Source organism: Melanostigma gelatinosum (assembly GCF_949748355.1).
Source record: "Melanostigma gelatinosum genome assembly, chromosome: 19".
Taxonomy (NCBI): Eukaryota; Metazoa; Chordata; class Actinopteri; order Perciformes; family Zoarcidae; genus Melanostigma; species Melanostigma gelatinosum.
In genome coordinates, this window is record NC_136652.1 from 20,834,703 (window position 1) to 20,852,371 (window position 17,669).

The 17,669-nt window shown below is 42.0% G+C and overlaps 1 protein-coding gene across 1 annotated transcript; it reads right to left on the reverse strand.

Annotated features, from left to right (window-relative positions):
- Positions 1-1,053: 1,053 nt before the first annotated feature.
- atf3 (activating transcription factor 3) lies at positions 1,054-6,377 on the reverse strand. Its single transcript, XM_079290345.1, has 4 exons — positions 6,280-6,377; positions 4,779-5,037; positions 4,585-4,692; positions 1,054-3,904 (listed from the first exon to the last, which is right to left on the reverse strand). The coding sequence occupies exons 2-4, from the start codon at positions 5,034-5,036 to the stop codon at positions 3,587-3,589; spliced, it is 684 nt and encodes a 227-aa protein (XP_079146471.1). The 5' UTR covers position 5,037; positions 6,280-6,377; the 3' UTR covers positions 1,054-3,586.
- Positions 6,378-17,669: the final 11,292 nt, after the last annotated feature.

Here is a 17,669-nt window from a genome sequence, read left to right on the forward strand (position 1 = left end):
CTCTCCCTCCCTCCCTCCCCCTCTCTCTCTCTCTCTCTCTCCCTCCCCCTCTCTCTCTCTGTCTCTCCCTCCCTCCCTCCCTCCCTCCCCCTCTCTCTCTCTGTCTCTCCCTCTCTCTGTCTCTCTCTCTCCCTCCCTCCCTCCCCCTCTCTCTCTCTCTCTCTCTCTGTCTCTCTCTCTCTCTCTCTCTGTCTCTCTCTCTCTCTGTCTCCCTCCCTCCCTCCCCCTCTCTCTCTCTCTCTCTGATCAGCTGACATGTCCAGTCTTGTCTCTCTCTGAGCTCACATGCAGGATGTTTCTTATGAAGCTTTGTACATGAAGTGCCTGAAGGGAAGACCTGTCAAAATAAAAGTTCATTTCCTCTTCCAGCAGCTTCCCCGTCTGGAGAAATACATCTAGAAGAAACAGTGGTGTTATTCCCCTTATATTTAGATATTCTTTCCGTATATCTTCATGTGAGAAATTGAAGAGTTGGTGCTTATGTAATTTGAGAGACACATTTCTGATGTGTAGTTTAACAAAAGAGAGTATTTTATTGAATGGGACGTGGCTACAACATTAGCAACATCTCTCAATGTTGATCACTCCAATAAAACTCCAGGGCCCCGTTCCACGTACGTGTCTAACTTGGTTAGCCGGATACGTTTCAGGATAAGATGACGTAGATCAGGCTTTCCGGTTCCACGAAGCAAGTTCGGCAAAATCACCATGGCAACGCATCCAAAAGCTTGAACCTGCTCCAGCGCAGGCTCAGTGAAGGTAGCTGGATAAGCTGTCACTCCCCCGGAAAACATGGCAGCTCCTGTCATATACGGTAGTCTGATGCGTTCTTAGACGAATAGCGTTGACTTGTCCTTTGACACGGGGAGCGAACAGCAGTCTCCTCTAGAGGCCGAGAGGTGACGTGTAGGTGAGACCGGTTCTGGTTTGACCAGTCTGTAAGAAGACATGTTGCTGTGCAGCGACTTCTATTCCCCGAATCAAATGGAACAACGTCCTTTCAAAGCAACGTGATCATTTCCAAAAACAACGACACCAATGCACGGGTACATTTGCAATACATATTTTTAATGAACAAAGTATCAAAAACAAAAGTTAACAGATCACAAAGATGGAAGTACACATTGGTAGTCGCAGTGCAGTTGTACTTGACGGTTCATTCCTTTAGGCCACGATGCTCCAACTGTCGAGCAGCAAACAACACAAAGACAGCCAGTAGAAGTAGGCACAATAGAACACATACGCATCAAACTCAGTGCTCGTTAGCTATCTAGCCATGACGGGACAATGAACCATGGAAACAACAAACACACTGAACGCCTGCGTCCCTTTAGCCATGTGACTGTTTACATACCACACCATCAATAAACCTTCTACCGCGCAAACATCAAATACAAAACTTCAGTCCTCAACGTGACAGTAATGTGCTGCATGGGTTATTACTCTTATTAGGAACAGACAGTGGCACACCTTTGGGATAACCTTAAGCTAACAGGATGTTCAATGTTCAGTCAGGCTTACTGACGATTCAAATAATCAAACACTGATCAGCAGAGTTTCCCCTTTCAGGTGCTTTCAGCGTCTCGCTCGCAGAAACTTTCGGTTGCCGCCAGGATTAGCGGTCGACGAGGACAACATCGTCTTAACTCTCGTTCATTGGGGACGATTTCACTCTAAAGCGACCAGGCCCAGGGAGCCCGGGGGGGGCCCAGGGAGCCCAGGGGGGGCCCAGGGAGCCCAGGGGGGGCCCAGGGAGCCCAGGGGGAGCCCAGGGAGAGCGCAGGGGGGGCCCAGGGGACCCAGGGGGAGCCCAGGGAGAGCGGCGGGAGGGGGAATCATTTGGCAGTGAGTTAAAGCCTGGATACTGATAAAGTTCATAACACGCAGCATAACACCTCACGGCATCGTGCATTACTCAGCGTCCAAGGTCCAGCCGAAAAGATGATTGATGAACACTTGCGATACCTAGCTAACGATATCAAGCGAACACAACTTCCAAACCAAATGTTGATAAAAATACATTTTAGAAAATAAACCGTCTTTTTTTGTCCTTTTTGTTTTGCGCTGACAAGATCAAAAGCAGACATCCGGTGTCCACGTACAGGAGCACGCAACTAACGCACAGTCGACACTTTATGTCGAAAACAATGGAGTTGTTCTGATGCCGATACCAGAATCAGAAGTACCGATATCAAGTCATCATCTCATTTATCAGCTCACAATACACAGGAACGATCTGATCCGTACTGCACATGTGCAAGCTAGTACTACACGCCTGTGCTTAAACAATCATTGTGCACCCTGTTCATCCCAGACAACGCGACATTCTGAGCAACACAACCACGCTGAAGGCAGGAGAGCTAACGTTAGCCGCTAGCAGCAGTCCTACTGCTACATAGCGGAGCCAACAGCCAACGTACGGCGGTTGCATTACAGTTACATTGTGATGCGTTCGAGCTCGAGTCAGTAAAAAAAAAATATTTGGGGTGATGGTGAATTATATTGGCATCATGATTTGTTCAAATTGAATCTTGTTAAATTTGGTTTTGACAAGAAATTTGAATGAATAAAGTTTTCTGAGGATGTTTTCACGAAAATACATGACTTGTTTAACTGGATTTTGTTGTTAGAGCACCGGTATCGGATCGGTCTCTAGAAAACAACGTAACTCTCGTACATGTGGAGCTTCATCGTCACGGAAGAGTTCAAAAGAAACACTCGGTTTACCTTAAGAGGGGCCGCAGTGATAAAACAGCTTTTTGTTTTTTGGGACAAGTTTGCTTACCAGCAAACGTACGCTATCATCTGCATAAATTATATTGTAATTTTTTTACTTTCCTTTTTTATTAAGTGCATAATTCTAAACCCTGCCTGCAAAGTACATTTCCCTTTTGTAACTGCTACTGCAGCCCTGATAGCAGACACCCTGAAACCTCTACAGCACAGGTCCTGAGTGCGAGTAGTAGCAGCAAATTTAGTAGTTCACGTTGTATAAAGGACAAGTGAACGGGGTTGATACGGCAATGACATGTCATACAGTAGTTACTAAATAAATATACAGCTTTTCATACACAAAGAACAAAGTCTTGCAGCTCAAAACCCACTCGGCCTGTGCACACTCACACGCTCCACCTGCTTTCTATTCAGGTGAGCGTTGAGCTGATGTGCCTTGATCACCTTGATATCACACTTTGGTACAAAACAAATGAATCAAACGTTCATCTTTTCAAAATACCAGTCAATTAAAAACAAAAAAGAGATGTTTTTGTTTTTTCGTGCTTTGGCATCTGTCCTTGGCCATGACTATTTGTAATGTTTGAAACAAAACAAAAAGGAGGAATACATGTCAAGGCGCTGTGGACACTTCCTGTCCCATCAGCAGCTTCAGGGAGTGGGAGGTGCTGCGGTCTCTCTAGCAGCTTCGTGGACAGTGAATGAGACCGAGGAGTCACGCTGAATGGCGTTCATGAAGAGCCACTGTCATTCTCGGGTCGTAGGTCTGTGTGGCGGCTCCACCAGCCTCTCCAACGTCCTTTGCTGCACCGATGGCGGCATTGCAAGTCTTAGAAAAGTGCCACCCGGTCGCTCATAGGTGACCGAGAAAATGAATGTGATCGAGGGTCAGAAGTCCTCCGTCGAGAGGCGACAGCGTGGAGATGGACGAGGACGAGGAGGTGGTGGTGGTGGTGGAGGAGGAGGTGAGGTGGTGGAGCTGCAAGGTGCTCTCCTTGATGTGTTGGAGGAAGAGGTTCCTCTCGTCCTCGGGCGTCTGGCCGTTCTGGGCTCGGACGATGCAGGTCGGCCGGTGCAGGTTGAGCATGTAGACCAGCTGCTGCTTCTGCTGCTTCAGCTCCTCGATCTGAGCCTTCAGGTCGCTGTTGACGCTTTCCAGCTTCTCTGACTCCTGCAGGAGAGACGGAGGGAGAAATCAAGTCATGTTGTGCTTTTATGTCGGATGTTAAAGCTTTGTTTGGCGAGCTTCTTTGTATTTTAGGCAGGTCTGACGATTGTTGGAAATCAGCACAAATCCTCCAGCAGGACGGAACTTTAGAAGCACCTCTGGACCTCTGGACCTCTGAACCTCTGAACCTCTGAACCTCTGGACCTCTGGACCTCTGAACCTCTGAACCGCTGACCCTCTGAACCTCTGAACCTCTGAACCGCTGAACCTCTGGACCTCTGGACCTCTGAACCTCTGAACCGCTGACCCTCTGACCCGCTGAACCGCTGAACCTCTGAACCTCTGAACCTCTGAACCTCTGAACCTCTGAACCTCTGAAGGGTGCAGATTTTAAATTAAAACCATTTCTGAGAGCAGAGTCACAAAAACATAAAGATCGCACATTGAACGGTTAAACAACTTTATTTGAAAACGTATTGTTGGACTTTAGCGCCGTGAATGTTTTCTTAAATCACACATAATAAATTTGAATATTTTTTCTCTCCTTGAGCCAGACATTTTTACGACCCCCAGTTATTTTTGTGGTGGGAAAAAATGAAACAGAACTGCGTTTCGATGAAAAACACCTGATAGAAAAGTTAATTTTTTCTTTTCCTAAAATCAACAGCAGTTGAAAGCTATACCTGCTGCAGAGTCTCAGTCTTCTCCTTCTTCTTGTTGCGGCACTTGGCGGCAGCGACCTTGTTCCTCTCCCTGCGTCTCTTCCTCCTCTCCAGTTCATGAGGCCTGCTCTGAAAACCAGAGAGAACACGTCAATACACGCTGTCAACAAGCCCCACATGGCACCGCGCTGCAGCGGTTCCCCTCGCTGCCTCACCTCTCTCTTCCCTCCAGATCCGCCGGCGCGGCACTCCCAGGCTCGCTCCGAGCCGGAGCTGGCGCCGTCGGAGCTCACGTCTGCGCTGAGCCCGTTGGACAGACGCTCGGTCTGGATGGCCAGACGCAGCTCCTCCTTCACGATGGGCGTGAAGTTGGTGAAGTCGTCCAGGGTGAGCGTGCCCGGCGGGGAGAGGCAGGGCACCAGGGCGGAGCAGCTGATGTCAGCCAGCGAGGGACCCGGGTGCTGCAGCATCATTCTGAATAAAACAAACAAGAGTCAACAGATTAGTATCATGTCGGTCAAAGTCACCGAGAGACACAGATAACACAAATTATAAGGATATTTTACAAACAAATACAATAAAAAGTCACAATAACCTCAATATTACAACACCACAAGTGCCCACAAAGATATCATAGTGATAAAATGAATACATAAAATGCAATAACACTCATTATAATATTAAATTGCACAAACACAGTAATATTCCAAGAGGTTAAACATATCTTTCAGCATGTTACGGTCACTTATTAATAACTTAGAGTGGTATTGATTTTGCGGAGTAATAATGGTAAAGCTCTTAAATATTGCACAACAAGTATAACATGTAAACAGAAGTCAAGATGGCGTTATGCACCAGAGAGGAGGAATAACAAGCGGGCTTTGATGGAGAACCACGTGAACTTAAACACATATCGCATTTGCATAAACAATTAAAGAGAATCAGTCACGTGTTATCCACAGAGGAGTGACTCATGACACGATTATTATCAGCCGCGCGAGACCAAAACACATTCATAGGCAAAGTTATAACAGCTTATTCTCCCTATAATATTTCCATAAGCTGTCATGATAAGATTTATAATAAGTCTAGATGTACCGATTCATCGAACATCTGCAACTGATTTACAGTAAGTTTGATCACTTCGTGTCCATAATCTTCCTCGAGTTTTGTTTTATATGTGCAGGCTATCATTTTAAAAAAACGAGTCAGAGAACAAATAAAGTTCTAAAGTTATTGAACTTAAAATAAATAACCTCTAAATCTTTGTCATCAGCTCCAACGTTTAAAATAAAAACAGCAAAGGAAACTTTAACTCGCCAAATATATAAATCACAAACATCCAGAGAACGCCCCAATTATCACGTTATTCTTTTATTATTATTATTATTATTTGTTTTACTTTATTTCTTTATTATCACTGCGCAAACTAAGACCAAGCAGAACATCCTATCAGAGTAAAATCTCCCAAAAGTGACACAAACAAATAAGAAACTGCTTCATAATCACAAATGACTGCTGAAATATGAGCCACATGACTTCTCTCCTCTCCGTCTTCATTGAATCACAAGTAGAAGCAACTTTAAAAGTTTCAGCGAAGCGTCCCGGGACAGCGACGGGACGTCTCCGCTGTACTCACCGGGACACACCGGTCCTCTCCGTGACAGAAACACAACACACACCGACCTCCCCCCGGTGAGCACACGGCCGTCCTACCTGATAAATGTCCGAGGGTTCAGATGAACTTGTCGCTGGAGGAAAACAAAGCTCTCTAAAGTTGCTTCTCTCCTCTCGTGTCTCGTCCTGTCGGTGCGTAAAGTTGCGCTTGTGGCCGGAGAGTTGCGTCACCCGCTTATATAGACGGACGACGGGGGCGGGGCCCGGTGACGCTAAACGAGAGAGGGAGGGAGGGGGTGAGAAAAGGGGAGAGGGGTGGAGCGAGAGCAGCGGGGTGACGTCACCCTATTTATAGAAGGCTTATCCTGCGATGATGCAATCGAGCAACCCCGAGCTGCTCAGCCTAAACAGGGCAGGCTTCCCCCTCCCTCCCTCCCCCTCCTCCTCCCCTTCCTCCTCCTCTCCCTTCATGCTTCCTTCCTCCATCTCCTCCGTCGTTTCCTCTTCCTCTCGTCTCCTCTTCCATTTAGATCACTTCTGTCCTTTTATCCTCTTTTCTACCTCTTCCTTTCCTTTCCATGCATCCCTCTTTCCTTTTCTCCTCCCTCTTGCCACTCACTTCTCCTCCTCCTTCCTCCTTTCTGACTCATTTCTTTCCCATCCTTTACTTCCTTTAGTCTTCCTCTCTTTTTTATTCTTCCTTCCTTCATCTCCTCAGTCTTTTCCTCTTCCTCACATCTCCTCTTCTCCTTTCCTCCTCAAGATTACTTCTTTCCTTTCATCCTACCTCTTCCTTTCTTTTCCATCCATCCCTCTTACCTTTTTATACGTTCCATTATCGTCCACTTCTCCTCGTCTCCACAGCAGAAACTTCCAGTTTCTGCTGCCTTGCATTCCAAAAATAAAAGTTAACTTTTGCTTTCACTGCTTCCAGTCTGTCTCAGAAGCTTGTAAAGGAGTTTAGAAGTTGTGAAATGTCCAAATCAGCCCTCTATATGTTGGTGTCATGAGTCGCTTTACTCGAAATGAATTGTACAACAGGAAATATGACTTTATGACTTCATGACTGATGTAGAAACTTCCACCTCTCCCATCAGGGTGTGGGTGTGTTTGTGTGCTTATCCACCCTGGGCCATGCATTGTTTCCAGGGAAACCAGCGGCTGAGACACCTCCATGGTGACTTTCCACTCAGTGGAGCCTCCACGTTCTGTGTGTGGGGATGTCATGCATCATACCAGCCAGCCATAACACTGTTAATAATCCACCAAACAGTGTTTCCCCGCTGCTGACTGAACAAATCCAGCAGGGCTCAAATGTAGGACGAGTTTGAGTTATACAAGCATGAAATATCTGTTCTCAGGAAAAGAAAGTGGAAACAATCTCAAGATCTAAATTCAAACCTTAGTTATTCAGAATTGAAGTCATACAGATAAGGAGACATTTTGGAATCTTAGGCATGCAAGATAATTGATAAAAAGGTAGATTGTGTGTGTCTCAAGTATCACTCAGTAGCTGACTTAGTCTCATGAGGTCTACTTCATGTTCCCGGTTCTGGTGTAGTGTCAGCAGTGATGGTTCGATGGGAAATGATGAATTAGTAAAAACTGGTTTGTGGATGTTCACAGCCGCGTACGCTGTTAGCAACACATGCTGACGTTAGCGCAACAAGCCGATTGGCGTGCGAGTCAGTCACGAGCGCAAATCGAGCGGAAGCCTCGAGTGCAGAGAAAAAAGGGCAAGGAACATGACGCAAACTGCAGTTCCTCAAATGGCCACCTGAGGCTCTAAAAGCGAGTCAATCCCCATAGACCTCTATGTTCAAATGCCCAACTTTACAGCAGAAATGAACATTTTTGCATCCTGAATCATTTTGTGATACTTCAGGATCTTTGTACACTTATATTAGATTGTGTATCGTGTGTGTGCGTGTGTGTGCGTGTGTGTGTGTGCGTGTGTGTGTGTGTGTGTGTGTGTGTGTGTGTGTGTGTGTGTGTGTGAATAAAAAGGAATGAATTCGAAGAAACAATGACATGGCTTCCAAATTAGCTAGTGAGTCTAAAAAAGGGTTAAAATATTAACTACAGATTATTATCACCTACTTATCCACCTTAGCAAAGTGTAAAAACTTTTCTGTGACATTTCAAGATTTTTTTGAATTTTTTCACTCCGATTTTTTACACGCAAATTGTAAAAAACCTGAGTTTTGCATAAAAACAGGTGGATGGAAACGCATCTCTCTCTGTCTGTCTGTTGTGTTGAAGCGTTTCAGAGGTCAGTGTGGTAATCCAGATTGATGCTGCGCCGTGAAGTCATTGCTGACCCTGTTGACTATTAATACCACATGATCGGAGCGCTAACCCGCCGGCTAAATATCACATTCTCTATTTTTATATTTGAGGGGTTTTCATACCGGGCCCAGTGTGTGTGTGTGTGTGTGTGTGTGTGTGTGTGTGTGTGTGTGTGTGTGTGTGTGTGTGTGTGTGTGCGTGCGTGTGTTCACACCCACCAAACTCCAGTGTTTGTGTGCCAAGATTTAACAGAAAGTCATATTCATTTTACATTATTGATGTTAGATTTCATACACGGAGTCTGTCAGATGAAATATCCTTCTGTAAATAAAACATTAAAGTAGAGTTTAAATGATGAAAGTTGGTTGTTATAAAGTTATGTCAAGGCTGTGTTGCCTATTTTCCAGTAAATAATAGATGATGGATAAACTGTAGGAAGGAAAGTGTAGTATCTAATCAGCTCAATTTAAGAGGCAAACCGTTCCAGAAACAACACGTCTGTTAATAATTACAGGAATGTGCGTGTGACGTCGTCTGCTGTTTTCCGAACGGTTCTTTGACCTTTTAAAGTTGTGTTTCCCTCCGGATAATAAATCATGTTTTATCGTGTCACATCAGTTGTGAACCTCAGTCTCAAACGAGCAATTCAAGTTGATAGCGGAGCAGGTGACGACATTTAAGACCTCGCATCGGTTCACCACACACTCTCACTTTCACCCGCTTTCACCCGCCGGCAGATTTTCATTTCACTTCATTCTGCAGAGTTTGTTTGGTTTGTGACCTTTCGGCCGTAGACGTTGGTTTGATAAAGAAAACCGACGTGATGGCGGAGCTGTAAGTTTCACTATGAGAGGAACGGAGGCAGGATTTCCCATGAAGAGAATCTGCTCTCAGTGGAAGAGAAAGTGAAAAGAAAAAGTAGCCTTGAATGGTGTCATGGTGTCATTTCATGGGGACACATCATTGTTCTCAGTATTGTTGGAGCAACATCTACAGAAAGTAAAAGATGCAAATGCAAATATTTATAAATAGGGATGTTTGTGGATCTAGTTCAATATATCTGAAACAGCAGGAGCCCAAAAACTGAAGTGAGTTTGAAAGTGTCTGGAGGTTCCTACAGTGGTCTATCTGACCATCTGCCCTCCACCACCAGATTCCTCGATTGAGAACAAAGGATTTGTTGTTCTATCATTGTTGGAGAAAGTGGTCTTTGCTATTTCCTGCATTTCCAAATGAGACTGCAGCTTTGAAATGTTCTGATAGTAAAATAAAAGTGCTTATGGTGATGAAGGTAAGAGGAGGAGGACGAGGAGGCTTCCCATCCTCCCGGTGTCTTTTCCCGGTTCCCCGCTGGTTGCCCGGTAAAGCCACCGGCAGGATGAGAGGCTTTATTTCCCGGAAAGGAAGAGGGTGACGTAATCCGGTCCTGCTGAGAATAAAAGAGGAGGAGGAGGAGGAGGAGGAGGAGGAGGAGGAGGAGGAGGACAGACGAGCTGTTGTTTACGCCTCTGCTGCTTTAAGAAACAAAATGATAACATTCAGAACATTCATTGATTATATTATTATAATCTATATAATTGAGCTGCAAAGTGGCAAGACGATGAATTATTTTATAAATTAAATAGAAATAATATTAAATCAAATACATTCATAAAACATATAAAACTAATGTGACATGAATAAATATGAAATGCTCTTATTATTATTACTATATAATTGTTATGATATATTTTATTCTAAAGGATATTTTTATTCATATAGTGTATATTCATAGTAATTGAGTATTACTGCAACTGCAATAATGTAAATACAGCTGCTATTAAATAATAATAATAATAATAATAATAATAATAATAATAATAATAATAATAATAATAATAATAATAATAATAATGATAATAATAATAATAATAATAATCTTTAGGAGAACAAGTTAATATATTTTTACACCAATTTATTTTATTTGTATTTCTATATTGCATTCTTTTGTTATTGTCTCCTCTCTTCCTATTTCAATCCGTCTGCAGGTCCAGGTTTCGTCATCCTTTCCGGGAAGCTCTTCCTCTTCCTCCTCCTCCTCCTCTTGTTCTTCTTTATCACGGGGATCCGGGAACCCCCCTCCTTTCCTCCTCTCCTCCCTCCTTTCTTCCTCCCTCCTCCTCCTCCAGCATCACGCCACTGATGAGAAGCGGGGCGGGGTGTGACACGCGGCCGGTGGATGGATGGATAATGCGGCTCTGTAGTGTATGTTAATGTGCTAAACGGGGTTTTGAATGTTACGGCAGCCGGCCCGGATCATTTGCACGTTCGATCGGAGGTGAGTCATCGCATCCCGGTAAATATGTGAAGCTGCAGGCGGACCGGAACGCTGCAGCTTGATTACGGTCCGATGCTGCTTCCAGAACATAATAACTGCTGCTCTTTGTTTATCGAATACTGATCACGAATGTATTCATCCTGCGGTTGATGGAAACCTTAATTGCTGTTATATACTTATATAAATCCTCATTGTTATCATTGTAATGTCCCTTCATTGAAATGAATCCATGTAGGCTGCAGCAGTTTTATATGATACATGTTCAGTGGTGCTGAAACAAGAAGTCAATTAATCAGTTCGTTGATCGATAAAAGATGAATCTACAACAACTGATAACCGATGAGCCGTTTGACTCGTTATATTTTAGTTCTAGGTTCACTTTCTTCCATTTTAGCTGATCTGGAGCTTCCAGCATATCACGTGATCTTCCTTTTGCCCATCGTGCCCAGTTGCCATTTTTCTCAGTACTTTAATGAGTTGTTGGTGTAAAAAATTAGATTTAAAACATTTACACACACAAGAGGGAGAGACGAGGAAAGACATGGCAGAGCAGGACAGCAGTCATGTAAGCTGTAAAAGATGAAACATCGGACAATCTGCAAATGAGAAAGTTTGCCAGAGATATCAGAGCCTCTCTCTCTCTCTCTCTCTCTCTCTCTCTCTCGCTCACAAATTCTTTCTTCTCTCACAAATTAAATTCTTTCTTCTCTCTCTCTCTCACAAATTCTTTCTTCTCTCTCTCTCTCACAAATTCTTTCTTCTCTCACAAATTAAATTCTTTCTTCTCTCTCTCTCTCACAAATTCTTTCTTCTCTCTCTCTCTCACAAAAATTCTTTCCTCTCTCTCTCTCTCTCTCTCTCTCTCTCTCACAAATTCTTTCTTCTCTCTCTCTCTCTCTCTCTCGCTCACAAATTCTTTCTTCTCTCACAAATTAAATTCTTTCTTCTCTCTCTCTCTCACAAATTCTTTCTTCTCTCTCTCTCTCTCTCTCTCTCTCACAAATTGTTTCTTCTCTCTCTCTCACACAAATTCTTTCTTCTCTCTCTCTCTCTCTCACAAATTGTTTCTTCTCTCTCTCTCTCACTAATTCGTTCTTCTCTCTCGCTCTCTCTCTCATACAGTCATTCAGGTCTTAGAGACTTTTAGAGGACCCCCTCCCCCCCCCCCACAAACACACCCCATTTCAAAATAAAAGCCCCAAAGAGTGAATTCTAATTGAAATGCTTGTGATGAAGCCATGCATTTAATAACCTCTGTTTATGTGTGTCAGACATTATGTCTCCTCTCCCCCACCCAGCACCACCCTTTCAAAATAAAAGCCCCATGGATTAACTGTATTTAAACAAGCTCAAAATTAGGCTTTTTTGTTAAAAAAAATGAATGCTCTTACTAATACTGCGACAACTACTACTGCTGCTGCTAATATAGTATTACTACTTCGACTATAACTTTTGCTGTTGCTACTATTACTGCTACTACTGCTACCATCAACAGTATTACTACCACTACTGCTATTACTACCACTACTCCTATTACTTACACGACAACTGCAACTACTACTACTGCTATTCATGCTACTAAAAGTAGTAATACTACTACAGCTATTAGTACGACTGCTACTAGTACTACTACTACTGCTACATCTTCTACTGCCATTCCTATTACTACTACTACTGTGATATTAAATACTACGACCAATACTACAGCTGTTACTATGACTACTGATACGACGTCTTCTACTACTTCTTCTAATTACTAATACTTCTACTTCTCATAATACTTCTACTACAACTACAACTTCTACTACGACTACAAATATCACTACTACTAGTACTTATTCTAATGCTACTAATACTTATACGAATAATACTTATACTAAAACTTATACTACTACAAATATCACCACTGATGAATTTTTTTAAGCCACAGAAACTGTTCAAATATCAAAATGTTCAGCTCTTTCAGGAGAGGTGTGATATGACTTTTCATATTTGTAATCTTTAAACTCTTTGAATTATTAAGCTTTTTGCAATTTGTTTTTGAATTGGATATCTATTTTCAGCAATGTTTTTGCGATTAATTTCAGTTTTCAGCATTCCAACGCATTTTCAGCAGGAAATGCTTTTTCTAGTATCGTATCATGTACTGTATATTCATAGCTTGTAATTGAAAGTAAGATGAGTATTTATATGTATGAGTGACATATCGTGACACCCTCGTCTGGACTTTGTGCTCCGTTGGTTCGTCTTTTTCTTTCACTTTAAACATAAACTCACATTCGTCCCTTTGACGTCTGTCAGGAACCCGTTTGGTTGAAAGAAAGAATTAATTCATATTTCTCACTCAGGTTTCATCAAAGTTTTAATGTCTAGCAGCGACATGCAGAGAGCAGAGACAAAGGTCAGGCCGGTCTAACAATAGATTGGGCTGATTGTGATTCATCATAATTAGACATGGCATCAAAGTGATGATTCATGGTTAAAACACGCTGACGCTTGTAAACTAATGAAGTCACATTTTCACATGACACGATATGAGAAGCAGGGCGCTGTGAACTTTGTCCTTGATGAGTTCGTGGACTTGTTTCTCACTTGGAAATATATGAATATCTGAATAATCTGCGACAGTAACATAAGACAGTTTTCTGTATTTTAAAATGAGTCAAAATGTGTTTTTGGCAACGCTACATTATTCGATTGTTTATAGAGTCTAATGCCATGGAAAATAAACTTCAAGTCATTTGAAATGAATAGTATCTGTAACTGCAAACTGTCTACAACCATGAACAGATTATGAGACAATGAACTCTTTGATACAGACATGTATAAAGTCCACCAACCCCCCAACATAAGAGCAGGACATCCAGACTGAGAGCTGCCATTGTGCTTCTTTTTGTGGTCGATTTGTGTCTCTATGGTCTTTTTTGTCTCTTTGAGGTTGTTTTATGTCTCTTCATGGTCTTTGTTGTCTCTTTGAGGTTGTTTTGACTCTTCATGGTCTTTTTTGTCTCTTTGAGGTTGTTTTATGTCTCTTCATGGTCTTTGTTGTCTCTTTGAGGTTGTTTTATGTCTCTTCATGGTCTTTGTTGTCTCTTTGAGGTTGTTTTATGACTCTTCATGGTCTTTTTTTGTCTCTTTGAGGTTGTTTTATGACTCTTCGTGGTCTTTGTTGTCTCTTTGAGGTTGTTTTATGTCTCTTCATGGTCTTTGTTGTCTCTTTGAGGTTGTTTTATGTCTCTTCATGGTCTTTGTTGTCTCTTTGAGGTTGTTTTATGTCTCTTCATGGTCTTTGTTGTCTCTTTGAGGTTGTTTTATGACTCTTCATGGTCTTTTTTGTCTCTTTGAGGTTGTTTTATGTCTCGTCATGGTCTTTCTTGTCTCTTTGAGGTTGTTTTATGACTCTTCATGGTCTTTTTTGTCTCTTTGAGGTTGTTTTGACTCTTCATGGTCTTTGTTGTCTCTTTGAGGTTGTTTTAAGTCTCTTCATGGTCTTTGTTGTCTCTTTGAGGTTGTTTTATGTCTCTTCATGGTCTTTGTTGTCTCTTTGAGGTTGTTTTATGTCTCTTCATGGTCTTTGTTGTCTCTTTGAGGTTGTTTTATGTCTCTTCATGGTCTTTGTTGTCTCTTTGAGGTTGTTTTATGTCTCTTCATGGTCTTTGTTGTCTCTTTGAGGTTGTTTTATGTCTCTTCATGGTCTTTGTTGTCTCTTTGAGGTTGTTTTATGTCTCTTCATGGTCTTTGTTGTCTCTTTGAGGTTGTTTTATGTCTCTTCATGGTCTTTGTTGTCTCTTTGAGGTTGTTTTATGTCTCGTCATGGTCTTTCTTGTCTCTTTGAGGTTGTTTTATGACTCTTCATGGTCTTTTTTGTCTCTTTGAGGTTGTTTTGACTCTTCATGGTCTTTGTTGTCTCTTTGAGGTTGTTTTAAGTCTCTTCATGGTCTTTGTTGTCTCTTTGAGGTTGTTTTATGTCTCTTCATGGTCTTTGTTGTCTCTTTGAGGTTGTTTTATGTCTCTTCATGGTCTTTGTTGTCTCTTTGAGGTTGTTTTATGACTCTTCATGGTCTTTTTTGTCTCTTTGAGGTTGTTTTGTGTCTCTTTGTGGCCATTTAGTCTTTTTTTAGTCTTTTTGTGTTTCCTTAGATATTTGTTGTGTCTTTGTGGTCCTTTTGTCTTTGTGTGTCTCTTTGTGTTTTTTTTGTGTCTCTTTGTGGTTGTTTTATGTCTCTTCATGGTTTTTGTGTCACTTGTGGTCATTTTTACGTGTCTTGGTGGTCGTTTCGTGTGGGTTTGTGTTTGTTATCATCTATTTGTGGCTGTTTTGCATCACTGTGGTAGTTGTGTGTCTTTTTGATCATGTTTCATCTCTTTGTGGCTGTTTTGCGTTGGATTGAATTTCCAAGAAGAAATGTTTAACAATCACTTGGTAGAGGTTCTGGTCCAGGGGCCCCTGGTCCTGCAGTAAGCCCGTTCACTGGTCCACCCAAGATGCTAATAAGAGTTCCTAAGAATGACATTAAAAAATCACATGAACTCTTTTACTCCTCTATGTCTCTAAGCAATGTTTTTGATCTCTTCTGATGAATTTCTTTGTTTCTCTTTCTTGAACAACAATATCTGCTGCCTGGAGGTTTTCTTTCATACAGTAAATAAACTCCAGCTGCTTCAATGTTAGAGTTGATGGTCCTGCTCCTGAACCTAGCGCAGTGGGTGGTTGTGGCTGCGGCGGTGCCATTTGTGGGCTTTTAAAACCACCGCTGAGTGTAACAGTGTGCTGAAAGTTGACTGTGTCAAAGGTGCAGGCTGCGATCTTTTTATAAAGGAACCACAGCGTGTTGTCTAATACGAGCCGAAGGTCATAGAGGAAAAGAAATGATTCAACGCTTTTTACCCTCTGCACCACTTTATTGGCCGAGCTGGCCCCGCTGCTTCCATCCTTCCACTGTCCTCCAGCACCTGAACAGTCACAGTGAGGTGTGTCTTCTTCATGGTACTGCATTCACACCTCAGTGCAGTTTGGTTCAAAGCCAGCTGATGCAGCAGCTCCGAGGATCCGACACCAGGCTTTTTTTTAAGTGAGGATGATGTCATCATGCAGGCAAAAGGTCAACACGTACAGATTCTCGTATAAAATTTCCCTCAGCGGCAAAATAGTCTGATGACGTTTCAATAAAGTATGAGGGTCGCATGAATTTGAAGACCTTATACCAGTCTTTGTATGTTTTAGCCCGTTTGCAGCAAATCACCTTTAATTATCTGTTATTATGTTACATTTTTGCTCATATTGTACAATAACTGCTTCTTTCAGATGTGTTTTAATGTATTATATCTCTTTTGATTAATAACATAATTAATACCAAAGTTATTTTGTGTGAATCTGAATACGTTGTCTTTGTTGACTCATATTCTGCCGCAGTGAACCAGTTTCCCCCTCAGGTCTCATTAAACATGCATCCAAGTTTCATCTCACACACTCTTCTTCACCGCAGCCCAGACGTTGCTTCATTCAATGCATAAGAACAAAACTGCAAACAGGAAGTTCATAATGTTCATGCTGAATGTCCTTTCAAACAAAAAGGAAACGTTACATTAATCACCTTCCTGCCATCGAGCCTCAGAAGCTTTTGTGGGAAACATGTTGCAACAACTTCTCGTTTGACTTGTTTCTGCTTCTGTAGTTTACCTCACAGGTGAAGTTCATCAGCGATCACATGCCGCTTTCGCCTGGATTCATTTTATTTTGCTATTGTCTCACACAAACCCTTCCTGCATTGCTTTTTGTTTGAGAGTCAGCAGGATATTTTAGACTTGTTAACGTAATTTAGTGGAAAGTTTGGCCATGTGGCAAGAAACAAGTCTTTAGTATTTTGGTTTTTTTATTCTAAGAAGGGTCTTTTTTTAAACATATTCAGACTTATTCTAAGGATTAAGTTGGTCACCAATAAGTATATTCCCCACAAAGCTGCAGTGTAGCAACATGTGATGAATACGCTCTTTTTCTGGTCTCTTGTCTCTCATCTGCTGGAGCGTCCCATTTTTCCTGCAGGGGTGATTCAAGTTTCGTTGTATCTTCCACAGAAAGAACAAAGTCTCACTTGTTACCAGATTTACTGTAAATCTCAGTCAGTTTGGATTTCTCAACCGAGAGAGTGACACACTCACATGTTTAACACATGTATATTGTGCAACACAGTACACATGGACATTTTGACTGTTAAGCATGTGTGTGTGTGTGTGTGTGTGTGTGTGTGTGTTTGTGTGCGTGTGTTTGTGTGTGTGTGTGTGTGTGTGTGTGGCAGAAACAGGAAGCAGCATCATACGGGCCCGACACTGGACTTTATAGTCTGTGGTTGTTGTTTTTTTAAAGTGGAGTTCATCATTTTGTGTGGATGTGAGGTTTGTGGCACATTTAGGAAATTATATCATTTGGGTTTAACTAAGGCTGGGTATGTAAATTATATGTTCGCGATGTTAAACATTTTACAAATTACTTTACAGAAATATTTATATTAAAATAATGTCTTAAACCACAGGAACTAAGCTAAGTCCACTTAAGCACTACACTTAAACATACATTTGAGGCACTTTACTTAAGTTTTTTAATTGAACGCTGTATTTTATCTCCTACTTTTGCTTTAACACGTTTGTACTTTTACTTAAGGGTCTTAAGTTTTACATGTAACAGAGTATTTTTACAGAGTGGTATATAAACTAAAAGACATGAGCACTTCTTCCTCCTCTGTTGAGGAAAACAGGAAGAAACGAACCACAAACACACACGAACACATGTAACGAGGACGAGGAAACTACTTTTGACTATTTTCTGGCACGTAGTCACTGATGAGAAGAGCCGAGCAGTGACAGTCAAATCTGACATGAAGCAACA